Source organism: Pocillopora damicornis, chromosome 6, assembly GCF_964200805.1.
Source record: "Pocillopora damicornis chromosome 6, jaPocDami1.2, whole genome shotgun sequence".
NCBI lineage: Eukaryota > Metazoa > Cnidaria > Anthozoa > Scleractinia > Pocilloporidae > Pocillopora > Pocillopora damicornis.
In genome coordinates, this window is record NC_142675.1 from 5,752,580 (window position 1) to 5,773,734 (window position 21,155).

Consider the following 21,155-nt stretch of genomic DNA (forward strand, 5'->3'; position numbering starts at 1 on the left):
GTTTAAAACCTACAACGCTATCCAATGCATCCTGTGCACAGTATCATCGAACTTTCGAACATGCTGGGCCTAGAGAAAAGGAAGTTGATACATCTACCCGACCGATGCTTGATTATGAAACTCTAATCTGGAAAATAAGTGCTAATACCGATGCGAACGAATCCTAATTGGTTTTATAAATTTTGTTTAGTTCGAGTATCCAAAGCAGTCTTCTTCAGGGAGAACTAATGGTAGATTATTTCCGAGGTTCCGGTAACAAGTCACCGCGTGCATTTCAATCAGTAGAAAACAGAAACTCTCTGAATGACAGCCGTACGTGATGGTTCGATTTGCAGCTGTCTTAAGGAAAAAGAAACTCCAGAAAGTTAATAGGTAAAAGCTACCTTGGTTTTTTTTTTTTTTAATAAGTACTTGCTTTGTTTTTGGTCATATAGGAAACATATCCTGTCAATAATTCTGGCATGGTGTTTGACAACACAAAAAAAATACACATATTACTGCTTCCAGCTAATTGTTTTTAATCAATGAGATGATACTGGCTTGTTTTTCCCAAGATTGCAATAATAAAGTGCAAAAAAAGGAAAAGAATTACTCGCGAAAAGGGGGGTTAAAATTTTGATGGCGGGAACACACTGATTGGTTTTGCTTCTGAGTTTTAATGGATGTTAAGCAAACATTAGCATATGGCCTAATCCCTTGATTTCCATCTGTTGATTTAACTCTGACAAAAAGATATTAAAATATCCGGCGAGAAAATGGAAATAGTACGTATGAAAGAAAATTTGCGTTTTGGGCAAATAAGTGTTATTTGTTCACATTGAATTTAACGAGTGTTTTTTCGGAAGACTTACCGCTGTGGCAATTAAATGGCAAAGTTATACATCGCAACGGTTGTGGTTTGCTCTGCTTTTGCAATTGGTACTCTGATTAACCCATGCCAAAGAGGGTTTAGATCATTTCGAGATACCTTACAAAAACATCGGCGGGAAGGAAGGGTGCTGTCAAATTCAACCGTGTCACTTCCAAGGCAGTTTGTTTTCACCAAGATGCAATGTCTTGAAATATGCTTGAGGAATCCTCTTTGCGACGGCTTTGAGATGAGACAAAAGGTTAACAACGAAAAGAACATGTGGGCATGTAAGATATACCGGATTTCAAATTCTAGTGAAAAGAAGCAGGAAACAAACGCTGGACTCAAAAACTGGATTCATTACAACATCAGCTCCCTTGAACTTCAAAAGGTTAGCTTTAAATTTGGTTTACGGTACCCTGAGTTATGCTTCTCCTTTCGGATTATGTGTTTTAATTCGCTTTGTCTAATTTTGCTCCTTTTTTCGTCGTTGCCTTTTGCTATTTTTTTTTTGGTTCTTTATTCTTTATTTTTCTCTTCGTCTCCCGAGCGCAAAAAAAAAACATAGCTAACCACGGCTATTACTGAAATGTTGGCTAGAAGCTACAGCCGGTATTCTCTTTCCTATTTTAATTTTTTTTTCTTTTCTACCTTTACAAGAAAAAATTGTTTCCTTGGTAAAAATTAATACAGAGGATATTACATGGCTGTGCGGAGGTTAGAAATTTCTCTTGGAGCGTTAAAAAAATATTTAACGGGTGAGCGAAGCGAACGAGTGAAATATTTTGAACACGAATCGTCTATTTATCATGTAAACATCAGTGGAAAACTAAATCATTCACTTTGATATGTATATATATATATATATATATATATGTATATTTTAAGTATAATAAAACAACAGTGATCTCTTCACATGTGAGATAACATGTTATCTCCTTTAAAGTGTGAAGATATCATGTTTTGAGCGAAAGCTAATTCGGTATTTCATCGTTATCCATATAATGAAAATGAATATCCTGGCTTATTCGTAGTCTATTATCTAAAATTGCACTCCATCCAATCACCAATGAGTAGCACTCGAGTTGAACACCTTCAGGCACAAATAGGACGGTAAACAAAGAAAATATAGAAAGATATTTCATAAGACTGGAGATCCTAAAAAAAAGGTGACATTAGCCTGGATTAGTTAAATTTGATGTAAAGCACAGAGATAATTGTATTTTACTTTTCGCCGGCATCAGGAGACATCAAATGAAAACTGAAGCAAAACAAGAAACAAAAATATATGGGATAAAAATTTAAGGGTATTTGGGAAGGATTTATAATGAATACAGCCTATTTCTTTTACCCAATCAATTCCCTTTTGATTTTTCTTTTCATATACATGTACATTAATTAATCTTATCGTGACAAAGTTAAAAGTTGGAATTTGACGTAAAGTATTACATGGATATTCAAGTGTATTTATGACTGTAACATACCGCAATTGATGAAAAAATATGCAGTTACAATTTATTTACTTCTTAGCCATCTTCGCTGACAATTCCACGCAAATAGGTCTCTGAAATCTGAAAATAATAGAAATCTGATGCCCCTTTGCAACGTAGTTGATGCACAACTAGTATATAACGTCTCGAGAATGTCGCTGACTTTGCACCTCTAAAATAAAAGCGTAGAATTTCATATGTGCAATTAAAAAGAAAATAATATTCCTATTATGAAACTAAAGTTGTTTCCTAAATCTCAGTGCTGAGACGGCTTCCCCATGAAAAGTAAAAAAAAAACAAAAAGCACTTGCAGGGCCGCTGAAATTATTAAAGACCATAACTGCTGTTTATGTCAGATGAATATAAAATAACTATTTTTTTTGTGGTAGCATTGTAAAGAGCGCCTTTCGAAAGATTCACGCCACTTGCTGCACGAGCTTTTCAACATCAGCTCTATGCGAATATCATTCTCTTGATGCTATATTGAACAAAACACACAAGACATTTGAAAAAGTTTTTTTTTTTCCTGTAGCTGTAACTGTTTAAACAGCTGTTACTAACATTTGCTTTGTAGAACAATAAAATTGTTATGAGCAGTAATTCATAAGCTTATGCATAAGAGAATAAACCATGGGTAGCCATAATTTTGAGTTAATTTTTTTTTCATAGAAATGTATACTAGGTTTTATCCTCAAGTTCCATGAGTTTCCAGACCAAACTTTATTTTAAATTGTCAAATATCCTTATTTGTACTTCTTGTAAAAGATATTTTTTACCACCGTTGCTATTACTGTCGTTTGTTTATATTTCATTACAATTTCATAATCTCCGTCCTTTCTAGCGGAATGATAGATTTTTCATAATTTTTTCTTTAATTTTGGAAATCAGCCATTTCCATAATTGAAGTAAATCAGAAGTTTACAAATTTAAAAGTTTTGTACAGTTTAGAAGTTTAGAAAAGTTAGAAAATTAGAAATTTTGAAATAAGTAGAAATATGAAAATTTAGAAATACTTGAAAATTTACAAATTTAGCAATTTATTAATTTAAAAATTAAAAAAAATCTGAAATAATCTAGACCAATGGAAAAAAAATTGTGAACATCATATGGGATGTAGGAAATCTGCTTTATCATGAATGTTCGTGTTTGAAGTGATGTGTTATCTATTAGTTTTGAAAATTTCATTCTATAGATTAAATAACAATTCTTCAACATACTTTATTCAATGTGGAATTGACGAGTTGTGTCATAAACAACCCATAAAAGGACACGCGTCAAATTTAACGTCACTTTTGTTAATTATCTTCAGCCAGAGCTATAAAAACTTCATTTCCGTTGTCATTTAAGTAACTTAGGCATTAAAGCGCAAAACATGTTGTTGAAAGATTATTTTGCTGCGGCATTGCTAGTAGGCCTAACATTTGATGTTCACTCACCAAGTCATTCCTGCCAAAATGCTTTTCAAAGCATCTTGCACAGCCATCAGCGAAGCGGGAAATTTCCTCGGACCAATGCAATCAAGCTATTGGGAGCGCCTGTTATTTCAAAAATTCAGTGCCTAGATCTTTGTCTTCGAAATACAAAGTGTGATTTCTTCGACATGAAAAAAACTAATGCTAAGAATTCTACGAGGCCTTGGATTTGTTCAGTTAAGCAACGTGTATCTGCCCAGGATACAGAGCTCGTCCCATCAAAAGTGTGGCTTCATTTCAACATAAGCTCTCATAATCTTCAAGAGGTTAGTTCTTTGAATTGTAAAATACTGTTTTGTTCAACTTCTGCATGAACTTGAATGATATATCGTTTGCTTAGTGGATTTCAAAATCGCTTTTAAGGCAAATCTCAAAACATATTTCATATTCATGGAGCTCCAAATCTAGAGCATTTGTCCTTTCAAATAAGAAAATTAAGCACAATAGGAAAAAATGAAAAGTCTACCCCTATATTTTTTCCCAAACCTTAAAAGATTAAATATCATAGGTTTTTAATATTACAAAAACAAAAAGCTTACGTAAAGGATTATGAAAGAGCTATTGCTGTCATATTTTCATGTACCATTAAAAAAAAACCGTCAATGAGATGAATTAATTTGTGGTTGCTTTCCGCATTTGCATATCTTTAATATATATGATCATGTCAGATTCTCGGCTGCAGACAATGAGCCTCCCAAAACCAAATGCACAAAATGAAGAGCATGCAAATCCACAAAAAGCATTCGATGTTTTTTCCAAAGCTGAAGTACTTGATTAATGACTGTTTTACTAGGGAGAGAGTATTTATCATAAAACCTGCTGGTTTGCACACACAATAATGATTCATTCGTCACGGAAGATATCACTCAGAAACTGACATTTGGTGGGGAAGTCATGAAGGCGTCTAAGAGTCTCTATCTTATTGTGAAATCAAAGCTAAGAAAATATATCCGATGCCATTAGCGGCGTTAGATTTTGAAGATGAGAGCGATCCTCACAGTGTCTTACGGCAATCTACGCAGCTCAAACAAAACATTAAATGCTAAAATTAATAAAAACTTCCTCATGATAAAAAAATAAAAATAACTGAAATATTCCCTCAAATTTTGATGTTAATTAATCAACATGTCGTGTTAGTCTCAACACTCATAAACTTGAAGAGATACGCCCTCTTTTTCCAAAAAAAACTCGCAGAAATATCGAGCGAGTTTATGGAAATTTTTATAATGTCTACAAAATCCATTAATTGACGTCGGGATGTCGCTTTGACTCGCCTCAGAGGATAAAAATATGTCCCAATGTCAACACTTAAGATGACACCGTCAGCAAATGGTTTAAATGGTTCCTCGTTCGGTGATGTTTTTCTATACCAAAATTTAGGAGGCAGCCAATGGCTCTATGATATAACACAAAGAGATTATCCTTAAATAATTGGTTCATACTTAGCGTACTTATATCGATCGCGAGTTATGGATGCAGGCGTGAAGTTCGGAGAGCGCGCAAGCAGCATAATGGTTGTTGGAGGCGCAGTCGATAGCAACGCTAGCTTCTCGAGTGCTCTCCAAACTTCCCAAGTGCATCTAAAACTCGACAAATGGACAGCTAAAACATGAAAAAATTATTTTATGACATAGCATGCAAATACGAGTTGTGCACGAAAAAAGAGTTTGTTACAACTGTGTCGGGTTTATCAGGTAGTCGTGTTCTATCCGAAAACGATGAATAAATGACGAGGAAAAAACCATCAAGAAATATTTCAAGACCAAATATCTATTCAAAGAATAGTAAATTTTCTGCTTAGGAGCTAAAAACGTACGTATTTCTTGCAAGTGCGAGACCGCTTCGTAGATTCAGCACTCTTAGATCGCTGTTTACAAGAATTCCCAGCCAGAAAATTGCATAGGTTTAGGTTGAAGATTTTGAAACTTCCGAAATTGCACTGTTTTAAAATCGATACTTTTAGGACATATCAACACTTAAAAATATTATTTACCTTTCGAAAAACGGAGCGAAAAACTTGCAAATTTTTTCTTTTTACAAGACCCGTGCAAGTTTTGTTGAGTAGAATTTATGAACAGGAAATTAGCTAGTTTTGTGTTGAAAGTTCTGAAAATTGTACGATTTTAAAAAAGGGTCTATTGAAAGTACTTTTGGGACATATCAACACTTCAAAATAATATTTACCGTTACATAGATGAGTTCCCAACGTCGCAAAGCCTCAGTTGAAGTCAGAAAGCTTACTCCTAATTTAATCCATAATCCGCATCGCGTTTGGAAACTGAAGTATCGTTATTTCGTCGCCTGAAAGGGCTACATGATAAATGTTTTTCGAAACGAGAAATATTTAGTATATTTTCTAGAAGATCTAGGTATTTTAAAAGGTCTTAGTAAATGCCTAGGAATTTTTTTAAAAGGGCTATCTCAATCAGGATGGAACGGACAAATGATCTTCAAAGTTTTGAAACTTCGCAGTTAAACGCGCAGGGAACTTGCAGCCGAAGTGAAACTATATTCGTCATGTTACGGATAGGTGCTTCGGAAAGGATACCAGAGCAAACTCTTAGTTGTTCACCCGCATGGTGGCCAATGTAATTTCTGTGGCTCACTTCACTGTGATGGCGGGAGATCGCCATGGTGAGCTAGCCGCGAAGGACCTCAGCATGATCGCAGTCGCTCTGACACCTTCATCGTTTTTATTAATTCAACAGTTATGCCACTTTAGCTATATTTTTCATCATTTCTGTCTTGTTTTTGAACACGAAACTACGTACATTAAACGAATGTTAGTTTCGTTTGACTTTTGTCACCGCACGTAAGCCATAATCTACCTTGAGTGTGAAAACCTTCAAAACTCGGAATGTCATTTCGTTTTCTCGTTGAAGATTTTCGTCTCTGCGCAAGTTATGAGAGCGTCAATTACGGTGCTTGGCATGTTTACAACCTTTGTTTGGTTCTTCTGTTGCTACCTGCCGGCTCGCTTGTTCCGAAATTTCACTTTCAATTAAGGAAAAAAAGCAAGAGAGAAGTCTGGGAGATGATCGGAAAGTGGGAATTGGCAGATGGCGTGACAGCTTCAGCTCGGCTCCGTGTTTTGTACTCTGATAGAACACATTCTTTTAACCAATGACAGCGCGCGTTCTATTCCAGCTTTATTATAAGATTAATTTACTCTTGCAACCATAATGTCAATTAGTAATTAATTAGTTAATTAATGTATTATAAATTTATTATTATCATCATGAACAATATTTTCGGAGCTCAAATCCCTCGAAAGTGAATTGCAAAGGTTATCATAGTTTGAGCAGCCAATCAGAGCGCTCCTTCAACGTAACTCTAGCAACTGTTTTAGTTTATACTTAAATAAATGTCTGCCAAAACAAAGGTAATTCTAGAGCGATTTTTGGGATACTCACTTGGAGTTGATGCTTTCACTCTCAGATTTTGTCATCTTCGACTTCAGCCTGCTAAAGGAAAGATATCGGTCTCTATCAAGCTCATCGGATTGACACTGAGATTTTTCGGACGGAGATCTAGATAGCAGTGGAAAAAAATAACTGGCGTATCAAGACAAAACCTAATGACGAAGTCCCTTCCTGTTCTTTTTCAGAACAGTGAATGAAAGTTATAACCTATCGATAATAAAGTAGACAGGATATTTTAAACTAAAACTCTGTGACGATTCAATTTCAAATTTGAAAATTGAGTAACATTTAGTGTGTACTGAACGTCCAAAATGTTTTACCGGCAAAGTCTTTAAATTGTTTTAAAGTCATAATGTTCAAATTTAAGCTTTTAATTTTTTATATATACAACATAGCTAGTATATACGTGTGGACCGCAAGTTCAAGGTTGTACAAAAAGAAAACAATAAAGGCTTTAATGTTTTTATTACAAATATACTAACGAGTGTATGTGTGAAAATGGTGAAAACAGCGCAAGAAATTGTCAGGTAGGTTAAATTGAAACAATTAAGATAGATTTGAGTGAAAAATTAATCAAAAAATAATTACAACGTTAACTTTTCATTTCCAATTTCTTTTTTACGAGCGTTCTATTTAACCTTTAATGAGGGTATTATCAACGGTACAAATATTTGCTAGTTAATGAACCCACAAACATTTTTTTCTTTCAGGGAAACTATTGCTGAATACTATGTTTTTATTTGGAATTAACGAAATATAAAGAAGAATTTATATATGAGTGCTTATTTCCTCTTTTTCCGCTTCAATTTTAGCTGTCATGTATAATAAATCAATGTTGGATAACCTTTTCAAGATAAATCATTGTTTTGCATTCTATACACTCTGCGTGCTGGTTAAGGATTGAATTTTGGCCTTTTCACCAAGAGAAGCCTGCCCAAAGTGTTCCCACACTCAATGCGCATATTGGGCCGTCTCTAACTTCTTGCGACGTTGAAGCTGCAAGCACTTAATGGACAAATTTATCATTGGTGCTGAATTATGAACATAAAAATTAAAAACCAAATGGAAGACGAAAAAATTAAATGGTGTGCATTAGCGTTGGACCTATATTACATTTCCTTTCCTTGATTAAACAGTGTCTAAATGTGAGACAATGGGAATGTTTGGAGTAAGGCTAATGGCTCTAAATGGTATGGAAGAATTGCGATTGATATAAGAACGTCAGATTCAAAATACAATTTTCGTCAAAGACAGTTTGCCGTGTACCATTTAATTACAGTTTCATTAGGGAGAAATTGCGTGTGAAAAACATTGACGTCAAGTAAACTGTGACATCTGTGCGGTTTGAATACTGAGGTAAAAATCTATTATAACCATAAAAAGTGAAAAATTAAAAACGCTGTTCAAGTTAATTTGTTTTAGCTTTTTTTGTTCTTTTTTTTAAATAAAGCTGCATTAAGATGAAAAGAGAATTTGACTTACTTCATTAAATTAAGTCAATGCATATTTTTCGCAGTCATAAGGAAAATTACCATAGCGTACACACTTGAACCACATCCGTCTAGAATCAAGCTGTCCAGTTCTGTAAATAGAACGCAGAAAAAAATGACGAAATTAGGTCTTAAATTAGCATTCTGTTTAATTTTTCTTGTATTGGAAAGTTCCCTTTGTTGTGAGTCGTCATACGATGCTCTGTACGACCTTCAGAATAGATTGAAAAATCGTCGGAAGGCTGGACGTACACATCCAAGGAACAGAATAATTGAAACCATCGTGCGAACAAAAATGGAATGCCTTGACATCTGTTTACGGACTTCTCAGTGTGCTTCTTTTACTTTGAAAGCAGTAAGGCATAAGCGTGGCACAAGGACTGCTTGGATCTGTTTGATAAACAAAGTAGCAAATTTTTCACAGAAGATGGCAACGCATGATTCTAAAGGATTCATTCATTTCAGCATAAGTGCCTCGAAGCTTCAGCAGGTCAGCTATTTTTTCAATTTTGTGTTTTAATATCTGTCATAGATATTTGTTTGAGATTTGTCACTCTTTACTACCTTTTGGTTTCATTAGAAAGACAAGTCTTGGAATCCTTAGTTCATCATTTCAAAATTTGTACTTTATCATTTATGTCATCATCTTCGGATCGTAGCTAACATATTCACTTGCTACAGCACGTTTTCTTGCTTTTTTCCTCTGATGTTGTTGGACTTTCTGTTACTGCTTTAGTTTTATTCGAGTGACTATGGAGGCAGTCTGTTGTTTCACACAGCAATGGCACCAATCCTGTCCACACCCGCCTCAACAACGTACACGTGTATTAAAATTTCTGACCCCTGACGCAGTATGCAGTCTGTAGCCTCTTAACCTCTTTTTCTTTCAGCTAGAGCTCCCACCAAATTCGATTTTAAAATTAGGACGCATATAAATTGCAGTATTGTATAACTCAAAAAGCTATTAACCAGGAAATGAATTAGAAATGCTTATATACCGAAGTCTTTCAAAACTCAGTTGTTGAAAAACCGATGATGATGTCCTATTCACTATTGCTGAATTAATTCCATAAGTGGAACTCTTACCGAGTCCAGTTATGGTTGTAGCTTTGAGAGTTCGCCAAGAAATCGCCAGTTTGGGTTATGAACTCGGCTTTGCTTATTGATTATTTTTACCATACGCTCGGAAGGATCGCACCTTACATAATTTGCGAACTTCTTTTTTTATTTGCATGAAATATATGCGAGGATAATTGCTATGTTAAATATTTCTTTCATTTCGTGATTCTATTTGACAGATTCTTTTGAAAGCTCCTGAGGGAAGTTGTTGAAGGAAGTGACCACCATTGCCGTCATTTTGTCACTTGGCTTCGTTCACTCCACAAGAAAGAAATCATCACACATTTAAGTCAGATCGTTCCACAATTTTAGTCATGTCAGGTAATAAGTCAGATAGGTGTTAAACAATGCGTAGTGCTTACCGCATCTCAATTAAGTTGGTGTTTCGCTCTAACTAAAGGCGCTATTTCACTTTCGCGGAGTCAGAGTCACATAAAATTCGAGTCTTAAGCTTGTCGCAGTCGGATTCGGGTGAAACAGAACATTTTCATTTCCTTTCGGTTCCACTTTAGACTTCGACACTTATGATACAGTGAAAAGAAATTCGTCGGGATCGCACACAAAAGCGGAAGGACGAAAGAATCACAGTGTTAGATCTTAGGCCATTCGATGGTTTGCGACTACGACAGTCCAGTTTCCTTTGGATCCTGGACGACTGACTTGTAAGCATCATCGATACTATTTTTCAGATTCCACTGATTTGATTTTCACTGGTTTGTATCACTCTTCAGCTCTGGTTACAAACTCGACTCCGAATCTGCCGGAAGTAAAAAACAGCCTTAAGAGGAGTGTTTGCCTAGCACCGCTTAACATTTGTCTGGCATTGCTATGAATATGAGCATTTTTGCAGGCAAAATCATAACTTACGCGAGTTTCAGGATATAAGAGAAGAAATATGAGAACAGATTGAATGTAATAAAAGGCAGCACCAGAGTAACTGTAACTGGTTGAATTAACAAACTGATTGCAAATTTCCGTGGTCTGTTAAGTAATTGATCTCACATAACGTCATAATAAGATAAGAACAAAAAAGTGGCACATGTAGTTCACCAGGCGCGGCCGAGTGAGTCACTGATGTTCTTACCACATTTTGAAGTCTCGTTTGATCTGCTACTGCACAGACCCATATAGAGTCTATTTTCAACATAGAGTCTATTTGTTTTTTTATTTATTAAAAAAGCAAATGGTCTTGATGGTATCGTAATTTAAGTGTCTTTCCTCTAATAGCCCATAAGCAAGAACCAGTCAAAATCGGTGTATGATCCTGCTTATCATTTAAAAAATATTGGCCCACGCTGTGCAGTCCAGGATGTCACTTTGTGGCACATGTAAATACAAAATGATTTTCCTACGGAAGCACTAGAACCATGGCGTGCAGTGTAGCGTTGAATAACCCCGTGATCAGCCACGTGATTGAAGAGCAAGGAACAAGCAAGGGAATTCATCGAAGATGGCGGTAAATTATGAATTTGTTCATGCTTAGCGTGCGTATATGGATGCACGCGGGAAGTTTGGAGAGCAAAAAAAATGCGTAAGAGTAGCTCGAGGCGCAGCCGAGGGCAACTCTAGTTTTTTGAGTGTCACAGAGCGACAACAAGGATCTGCGCGAAGAAGCCTTTGATTCTTTTTGTTTTGGTAAATTCCCAATTAACAACTGTGCACTTTATTCCCCAGGTTGAAAACATTTTACCATCAAGTGTTGTTAATGACCAATTGATGACTCTTTTGTTCCCAGTGAATGTCTTTTTGGCCAAAATTTGTTGCAGCTGGTCTGCCGACAAATTTGCGAAACGTGCAACTTGCAACTTTTTTTTCGGCTTTATTTTTGTTGCTTGGTGGATCAGGACCTAAAAGGTCAATGCCGACAGAAAAATTGGGCAGTTCTTCGCTGATTTCTTCCATATGTGAAAGAGAGGGAAAAATGCACTGCAGCTTAACAGGACGGAAACTGAAGCCAGGTAAAAAAAATGCTCACGTATTTACGCACGCCCGTGCGTAAATAAAGATTTTGTTCATAGCGGTTCAATAGGACTTATATAGGGCAGGCACGCGCGCTATGTTATAGGATGGCATTTCGTTATAACAGCAATCTATTATCACCATTCATTTCTAGGATGTAAATGAACAGCTACGCTCAAAAGTGAATGAAATATTGGGATAAAAGTAAAGCCATGACGACGAACTAGGTCAATAAACCTACAATCTTTCCCGAAAAGCTGCGAATTCATTTGACCTTTCTGTTGAAATACAGTCCATATTTTCGCCACAGAAATTTTCCTTCTTCACCATTTCCCACACTCTTTTGGTAGAGTAGGTTTATAATGATATATGTGGAAATTTGCATTGACGTGTTTATAAAACTCGAAATGCAGTATCGACGAGCAATTTTTCACCTGGCTGCTATAAATGTAGCGAATCATAAATTAACTAAGGAACAAACAGAAAAATTTTAATAAGACAAGTTGCTTGATGAAATCAATTGCATTTTGGTTGTGTCAAGATCAATCTAGAGATCTCACAATTCCTTGAGAAAACAGACTGTAAACTAAGTACGTATATCACTAGAATGACGAGGCTGAATTTGCGCACAATCTTTCCCTCGTGTGTTCTTGTTCTGGTTGCAATCACAAGTAACGAATCGTGTCCAGGCACTGCAGAAAACTTTGAACACATTTTACAGACTCGTCAGCTTCCCGGAAAATTTCAGTCTAATGATGAAGGATTCATCCTATCTAGACAGCCCGTTCATTCAATGATGGAATGCCTAGATACATGCTTGCGAACAGTTATGTGTGGTTCTTTTGGCGTAGTTAAAAGGCCAGAGAGGTGGGGTTGCAGAATTTACAAACATATCCCACACCACCAGCTTCTAAAGCTGATCCATCCAAAAGCCGGATGGATGCATTTTAACGCAAGCTCATACGAACTTCAAAAGGTTAGTTTCATGTATTTGACATGCTAGAATTACCACAGATTTTATAAATCCAAAATAGGTTAGCCTCTTGGTACAATGATAGCTTATCATTTAAACCGGATTTTAGGGCTTATAGGCATAAATATAAATGAGTCTTGACCGAGCGGAAATTTTAATTTTTCGTGATAATTTCTCCCTTCACAATTTCTTCCGGCAGTGTAAACAAACAAAAAAAAAGAACAGAAAACAAATGTATAAATTTTGCCTTTGACAAATCCCCTTGTTCAAAAGCTCGGCAATGAAGAACGTGTCATGCAATAAATTTGCTTCCAAGGGTCACCTGTCAAGATTAAATGTAATAAAAACTCAAAAAAAATTGCAAAGGATTTGAAGAGAAAATTTGAAGATGTTTGCCTGACAATTTGACAGATGCACTTTCGAATGTATTCATCGAATATTTTTTTTCTCCTCAAAGGGACCCCGCCTGTATAAATGTGAATTTTATGCATGAAAAGAGATCAAGCTGGGCCCATCAACTTCTTTGCGAAAGTGATATGCTTTATTCGGAAAGAGGTTAACACTAGAATTTATGTATTTGGTATTAAAATGACAACACAGATGAAACTTTTGGCCTTTTCCTGATTGACATTTGACCAAGAGAGATGTCAATAAGGCCAATTCGATAACGGAACTGACACTGTGTAGTTTGGTAAGCACATCTTAACGATCGAAACTAATAATTGTGGAAAATATCAAATAACGAATATTCATGATTGTGTGAGGAGTGACTCAGATTTCAAACCTTTTTTTATGGATTTTATTTCTTCTCGTATTGATCTAGTTTTTTGGTGGATTTCTAGAAAAGACAAAAGTTGATATGAGTGATTAATTAAGGATTCTATTTTTGTTTTTTTCTTTTTTGATGGCATGGTTCCTTTTTTAATTCCCTCTTTTTCTCCTCATTTCTTACCTTTCTTGGTCTTTTGCTCTCATCTTATTTTCCTTGTTTTTATTCCTCTTTCTCTTCGTTTTCGTTTCCCTTTTTTTTCTTGGGTCTTTTCTTATTAAAATCTTAATTATTTTTTTTCTATTCATTTTGTCAGATTCTATGGCAAGCAAACGTGGGCTGCAGATAAAGGAAAAGAGCTCTGTTTACATTAACAATATATTAAAAAAGTGGTGCTGAGAAAAACATGGACAAAGACATATGCCTCTCGAACAAAAATCGTTGAGTGTGATTTATAGCATGTAGTGCCACTCCAAAAGAAGAAAATTATACATGTGAAGTTTTTGTCGTTTTCAATTTTTTTGTAAAACAAGGACTCGGGTGGCCTTGATTTTGGTTTCTACTCTTACCTGTACCATCCGTAAATTTTGGATTATTTGTTCTCAAAGTAACAACAAGAGCAGCAGCAGCTTCAACAGCGTCAACAACAATAGCAAACAAGACTAGCAATTTATTTGGCAAGCCAGTAATTTGCAACGTAAAAAAATATAGATTAGAACATGAAGATCAAAATACAAAAGGTACTCGAAGCTTAAAAGTGCCGTGGCCTATCTATCAGCATTAGATCTAAATATTCGATCAACCAGTAGTATTTAGTATTTCAGCAAACCAATCTTCAAATGTGAGAGGGGGGATAAAGTTGCCTGGGGACATGCCGAATTGATTGATCGACTCATGAAATGAACGCAAATGGAAAAAAAAGTAATGAATGAACAAATCCCATTATGTTTATATTTCACCATGGTTTAATAGTGACTCAAAGGTGTCATAACGATTTAATTAAGAATTTCTTACTAGGCAGAGAAATTTGAATATAAATGGGACATCAAAGTGAAATGATGAAACATAATCTACGACCGAGTTTCTCTTTCAGTTTTGTTGTTTTAGTTATGACTATTCGCAGGGAGTCATGTAAAAGTTCTTCTGAAAACTTTGGAGACATCTTGCGAACGCGCCAGATTCCAGGAAGGTTACCCACCAAGGAAGAATTCAGGCTCTCAGAGCATTCGGTTGTTTCAGAAATGGAGTGTTTAGATATCTGCTTGCGAAGACCAACGTGTGCTTCTTTCAACGTGCTCACGAAGACCAGCCACATAAATTGCATTGCCTACTATGACATCCCGAATATTTTGCATCTAAAACCAACATATCAAAACAGCGGATGGCTCTTTTTCAACGTCAGTTCACTTGAACTGCAACAGGTTAGTTATCACAAATCAACCGCTGATTATGTCGATGGAAGTGAAACAAAGTTGATGCATCCTTGGGTAGTTAAGATTTGTCAGTTGATTCTGTTTTTGATGTCAATTGTATGGCAATGGTACCGGATTTTCAAAGGTTTTAATTAGCTAAGAGAAAATCGAACTAAAACTGAGCTGTCCTAGTGAGCATTTCCCAATTACAATGACAGAAATAGCAGGGAAAGATGTTACTTGTTTGGGATAGAGATGGATATTGAAGTCAACCATCGAATCAAACACAACCTGTGAACTTTAAAGGTGACTGGTAAAGCATCGGAGCAGAAACCCTGTCTGGATTTTGTCTTATCGTGGGAGACCCCGATTTTTTTTTCTCTCACGCTTGTCACAAAATGAAAAACATCTTCCCTTATACCAGAAATTAGCACTTTCTACCGCTACAAACATTTTGATCTAAAACGAAATTAAATATAAGGGAAAATAAACATGAAAACACTACGAAGACCATATGTACCTACACAAGAGAACAACAAACAAAACGCATACAAAACAAAAACAAAAGAAAAAATGTAACGAATACAACAAACCTACCATTTTTTTAATTTTCTATCGAAAAAAAGATGTTACAAGAGCCATGCAAGTAAAAGGGAAACTCCCAAATCTAAAGTCGATTTTAAAACCTGAATTGGAAAATAATTCCTCTTTCCTTGTGATTCTGGTCAGATTTTGCCGATCTGATCGAAAATGCGCAGAAAAACTTTTATCTGAATGCTCGGGTTATCATGAAGATATTATTCGCTCTTCTTTAATTTTTTCTTTTTGGCAATCGCTTCGGCTTTTAAAAGAGTTAAGGAAATTTATCTATGTTAGCACTGTAAAAATCAGCTTTATGTTTTGAAACTCATATTACTACCTTAGTTCATTTCATTTACATGTAAGGTCTAATGAATGACTTTAAGTAAAATAGGAAAAAGCTAATTAGAGTAGTTTTGGTGATAAATTTTTATCAAAAATTCATTGGATTACGGCAAAATTGTTAGTGGCAGCTGCAAACCACTTATTTGTAATGATAATTCGAAACCACCAGCAACTTGAGTTCATATTTATTCCACTTTATACATCAAAAAGTGAAGGAATAATGACCAGTAACGTTATTATAGAAATACTTTTTTATGCATAAAGGCACTATCGACCGGAAAAGAACAGAATCGGTTTTTTTATATAAACTAAAGCTAAAAGTTCTACACGTTTTTTAAATTTGGGTTAATTAAGTTATGTTGCTCATACCAAATGAAAAAGCACTGAGGTCTAAATTGCTTTGAAAGAGTTGATGGACATCTGCGCATGTCGCGAATTTTCATTGGAATTCATATCAACAGTATAATCCAATGGAAAGGAAAACAATTGAAAAGAAAAAAGAAAGGATTTTAAAAGATTTCATATCCTTCGTATTCGCAAAAGTAACCACACCCTTGTCGCTGAGGCCCGCCTAGCACACAATTAACGCTTTAACTGAAGCACAACTTACACAAAATGCATCCTCGCGATCGACATACAACAGTTTACGAGAAAATGTGTTAAGTATTCAAACGATATTGATGCCTACGTCTTACCCTTAAAAAAACAACAACAACAACAACAACACCCCTGGCTTTTGGATTTTCAAAAATTTTGAAATTTTACTATGCCGGTACTGCTATGGTTTTCACACGTGAGCCCGCAAACGTTTGTGACAATCCAGACGTTTCTCAGCTCTACTGATTACTTCACAACCTCAGTTGTTGTATCCCCATAGGCTTAAAGGAAAGCTCTGGTACGTTTTCCTCCTTCTCATGAAAAGCTAATTTGCACATACCTTTTTTTAAACAGATTTTGTCTTCAAATACTCATTCCTGCTTCGCAACTAAGATCCGTAAGTTTGTACGATTTTTTGGCTAGATCATTATTTGAATGCACGGACAAAGACACTGAATGTAAGAGCAGTGAGATCACCCTCACTCTACGTCCTAGTAGCCTCATTCAGTATAGTGGTTTAATATGTGCCCCATAAATTACAAACATTCCATCGTTTTTTAGAGAAGAGAGGATTCTTAAAATGAGCGCAGTCTTAATTAAGTTAAGCCTGAATGAATGTTGCATCTTTGTCACAAAAGGAAATAATAAAAGCTGAGGCACTTGATTGTCGAGTGAATGCGGTAATTATCAACTTCTGCTGCAGTTAATATTTAAATATTTAACTGAGCGCCGAAGGGTAATTTCGTTTCTTCATTCATTTATCTCCAACAGCTGACGCCCTCACCGACGAAGATGACTTCTTACTGACTGATGCTGAGTCTTCGTTGAGCAAGCCATAATGACACAGCTGGCTGTGGAAAGAAAATTCTCTCTCCAACATTATCAAAATACGCTGAAGCAGTTGCAACCATTTCTAAAAGCCTTTATTCAGGGGTTTTAATAATTTTCTCCATTAGCGGCTGCTCATACATACATCTATACATAAACTTAATTGTGTCTCCCTTAACAGGGCTTTTCAGGCACAACTATCTATCTCTACAGTTTAACAATCATAATTTATAATAATAATAAAAAGACAAAAAGCCAATGATGCCTATTCCATTCATTAAATATAATGTTAAATAGTATTTTCTTGAAGTTTTTTATATTCCTAATACCCTGAAGATCATTTAAAAGGCTATTCCATTGCTTAGCAGCCCAAAAATAGAAGCTCCGTAGTCCTGTCACGTGACAAGCGGCATCGTGGAGAGCTCAAGTCTTTGAATCTTCTGTTTCTGCTATGAATCGCCGACCGTTTTGTAAAGTTATTCGAAAGATAACCTGATACGTACTAAGCCATTCAAACATTTAAAAACTAAGACTAAATCCTTAAATAAAAACTTTTCGGAAACATTCAGCCATTTAAGAGATCTGCTACCCTCGGAAATGCGATCATATTTCCTTAAACATAAAGCAATTCTGGCGGTAAACAATTCTGTCAGTTTATGGTTTAATAGCCGACTGTAACGTTAGGTGATCGAAACCCAAACATGAAAATATCGGCGGTGAAAGGTTCCTGTTGTCGACGGAAAGACTGACGAACCCCATGTCTATTGGCTATAGCACTTTAAAAATAAAGAAAAGAAACGGAGAGTTTAGATCATTATACACTTTACCATTAGCCACTTAATAAATTAACAAATGGTTACTGCTAACACAAAATTCAGCAACAAAGTTATAAATTTTAGCCAGACAAGAAGACCGCCATAACACTAAAACCAATCGCAATTGGTTGATCGCAAGTGATCAAAATGAGATCCAGCCTAAAAGCACTTCACGCACACCGCACAGGTGAATACTGTGCTTTTAGTGCGCGCCGATGGGCTGGTTCGGAAGTGATAACTCACCTATTCACCTCGCTCCAAGTGGCCAGAGACAAACTCACCCGTCAAGTGCTTATTTTCCGACTATTTTTAGGTAAATCGACAAAAATTAACTTTTTGTGTGTGTGTGTGTGTGGTATATACTAAAGCATTTATCTACCTCAGTGTCAAGGATAATGGTGGATATTTTCCTCCACTTTGTTAAATTATTTACAGTAACAGATTACGTCCCTTAATAATTTCTTTTAATTTTTCTGTCAAAAGAAATGACCAATTGTCTAAAAAGTATAAAACAAAATTAAAGCGAGACACCCAGGCTGATAAAACTGTTTTCACTTTAGCACAGTCTTTGACAGGGTGTCAAAACCACTTCCACGACTTCAACATTTGAACAGATTCTTGATGGACACAGCGTTGATAATGATTAGAGAAAGTTTACTAAGAATTTTTTTCTGTTTTCTTATTTTTTTTGTAACCGGAGGATCATGCTGGAATTCTCACGATAACTTTGAGAATATCTTGCGGACTCGTCAAATTCCCGGAAGGTCAGACAATGGTCAGCACCGGCTCTCAAAACAGTTTGTAGTTTCAAAAATGGCATGCCTTGACATCTGCTTGCGAACAACAAGATGTGCTTCTTTTAATCTGCTAGAGAGGACTAATAAGAAATGGAACTGCATCATACTTGACAAAACTCCACGGGAATCAGATAAACTGAAACGCACAGATACAGGTTGGATGAATTTCAACGTTAGCTCGCAAGAACTTCAGAAGGTAGGTGGCGATAACATAAGACACTGCATTACCTAACTGCTTGCATCTTTCATTTCTTGGTGGGTCTTTAGAGCTTGTTATTTCATTGGGAGCTTTTTCGATAGGAATTTTCCTTCAAATAGACGGCATAGAGACGGGTCTTAAGTTTTAAAGGTGCATTGTAATTAGCTTGTTGGTGTGTTCAGATCATGTGAATGAACGGCAAGGAAAATGTGGATAAGTCTTCCCATTTGCAAATATAGCTGCAATAGCTTAATAAATAAGAAAAATCTCGATGAAATCACGGAGACGTTTAGCGTGAAAGTTTTTTATGTCTAGCGTACATTGAGCTGCCGCGGGACATCTTAAGCCAATTTTCAAAATCGAAAATTTAATTTCCTCTATCTTGATTAATATTAGCGAGATTTGACCAAACTGTTAAAAAAAGAAGTGATTTTTTTCTTGATAGAAGCTAAAATTATAAATGAATTGGACCGTAAATTACAATTTAGTTACAAATGTTTTCGAGGTGCTGGAAATAAAATTTTGACCATTCTTTAAGAGTTGGTATTTCTCTTCTACGTTTTAGGCTATCCTAATTTTTGAACGATCCTGCCAAGAAATTTTTGTTCGGGTGTCAGTAGTTAAACAATGCTTCGTCTTGAAAATGAAAATGACAACATATGTCATCATTTGCATGCGAAACCTGATAGGTGAATCAAAGGAAAATGAGTAAATTAATTTAAACCAATTTTGGCGACTAATTTCCACCTAAAAAAGATACTTGTATAAACCTTAAGAAAAATATGGGCTTTAACTTGGTGCATTACATAATTCTCATTCTGAAAAAAATTGAATTAGGAAACTTGCTTTTTTGCAGATTTTGTCCTTTGACACCCAACTTTGCCTTCTGGAAAGATCTGTAAGTTCTTTTTTTTTTTTTAAATAATACATGCCGAGTGAAAAGCAAACCCCTCCGAACACAGAGAGGAAGTCGAGCATTTTTAAAAGCAGAAATGTTTCGTAATCAATTCCATCCGCTCTCTGCATAACTATTTACATGTGCACAAGAACCTAGTATTTACTAAGACTAATAAATAAGTAAATTATTAGTTGATGAATAAAACTGGAAGCCGCCAGTAATGTATTCTTTTCATCTGATTCTTTCAGCCTCGCTGACACTGATGAAGAAAACGTTTCCTGACCCAAGCATGAGTTTAATGATAAGAAAGCGAAGGCAATGATTTGTATATTTTGCGGAAAAAAAATTAATCAGTTGGCGAAAAGAAGAGAAAAAAAAGAGACAAAAACAATATGTAACACAGCACTAGAGTGAAGTTGATAAGCACACAATGACGGATTAAATAGCCTACGTGTAGCCGTACCCTCCCCCCCACGGGCAGGGGGGGGGTACGACTACACGTAGGCTATGGATTAAAATGAATCTTGATCAATAATCCTGAAGCTCTAACAACAGTAGGCATTTTCGCCACAGCGTTCCCTTTATATCTTCTAAGGTGCTGACAAGTACAATGTAATAGTCAAAAGCTTTTTCAGTTGAAGATCTTATCCTTTATTCTCGTGACCCTAATGCACGATTCACGGGAGATGACTTAAGGAGAAATTAGATACTAGTCACTGTTAGGGGTTGAGGGTTAAGGCTAGCAGATATAAACAAGCCAATCTTTTGGTAATCCTCATAGTAAGCTTCCCTCCTTGTTAAGTTTATGGCTGAAGATATGCCCATTGAAGAATGTTCGGACTCCAGGATGCAGCTCCTAAAATGCTTTCACTGAAGCAAGACTACAGTGAATACGCAGTGCCCAAGACAAACGTTACTCATCTGTGGGAACTTGGCTCTCCTGAATCGCTCTAGCGAAGGGCTAACGCTCCAAACGTCAGCTTTTTTACTCTTTACGGTAGCCAATTTACGTCTTCAACTCAGTTGTTAGTATTAAATTATCTCGTGAAATAGTGCGCATCCTGCAGTGCCGGCGTCTTATAAGAGCGTGTTGACTCTATTTTAATCTTGCGATCGTTTGTTCGACCGGCCATATTTGATC

The 21,155-nt window shown here is 35.9% G+C and overlaps 2 protein-coding genes across 9 annotated transcripts; both read left to right on the forward strand.

The window, feature by feature from the left end:
* Positions 1–738: 738 nt before the first annotated feature.
* LOC113687119 (uncharacterized) lies at positions 739–17,564 on the forward strand. 7 transcript variants are annotated; one of them, XR_016187930.1, is made up of 4 exons: positions 745–1,241; positions 10,023–10,164; positions 11,071–11,299; positions 11,518–11,801. XR_016187930.1 is itself a non-coding variant. In XM_089210499.1 (3 exons), exons 1-3 carry the CDS (start codon positions 867–869, stop codon positions 17,314–17,316), a joined length of 486 nt encoding a protein of 161 aa, XP_089066625.1. In that variant the 5' UTR covers positions 739–866; the 3' UTR covers positions 17,317–17,564. The 7 variants fall into 7 exon arrangements, 4 of the variants coding, with proteins under 4 accessions (XP_089066625.1, XP_089066626.1, XP_089066629.1 ...); XR_016187931.1 differs by lacking the exons at positions 745–1,241; positions 10,023–10,164; positions 11,071–11,299; positions 11,518–11,801 and adding exons at positions 11,922–12,778; positions 13,861–14,965; positions 16,832–16,874; positions 17,249–17,564; XM_089210499.1 differs by lacking the exons at positions 10,023–10,164; positions 11,071–11,299; positions 11,518–11,801 and adding exons at positions 16,832–16,874; positions 17,249–17,564 and having other exon boundaries at positions 739–1,241.
* Positions 17,565–18,123: 559 nt separating this feature from the next.
* LOC113687121 (uncharacterized) lies at positions 18,124–20,390 on the forward strand. Of its 2 annotated transcripts, XM_089210495.1 has the most exons (4): positions 18,124–18,433; positions 18,821–19,113; positions 19,973–20,014; positions 20,263–20,390. In XM_089210495.1, the coding sequence occupies exons 1-4, from the start codon at positions 18,268–18,270 to the stop codon at positions 20,269–20,271; spliced, it is 510 nt and encodes a 169-aa protein (XP_089066621.1). In that variant the 5' UTR covers positions 18,124–18,267; the 3' UTR covers positions 20,272–20,390. The 2 variants fall into 2 exon arrangements, with proteins under 2 accessions (XP_089066621.1, XP_089066622.1); XM_089210496.1 differs by lacking the exon at positions 19,973–20,014 and having other exon boundaries at positions 20,263–20,380.
* The last annotated feature ends 765 nt before the right edge of the window (positions 20,391–21,155 follow it).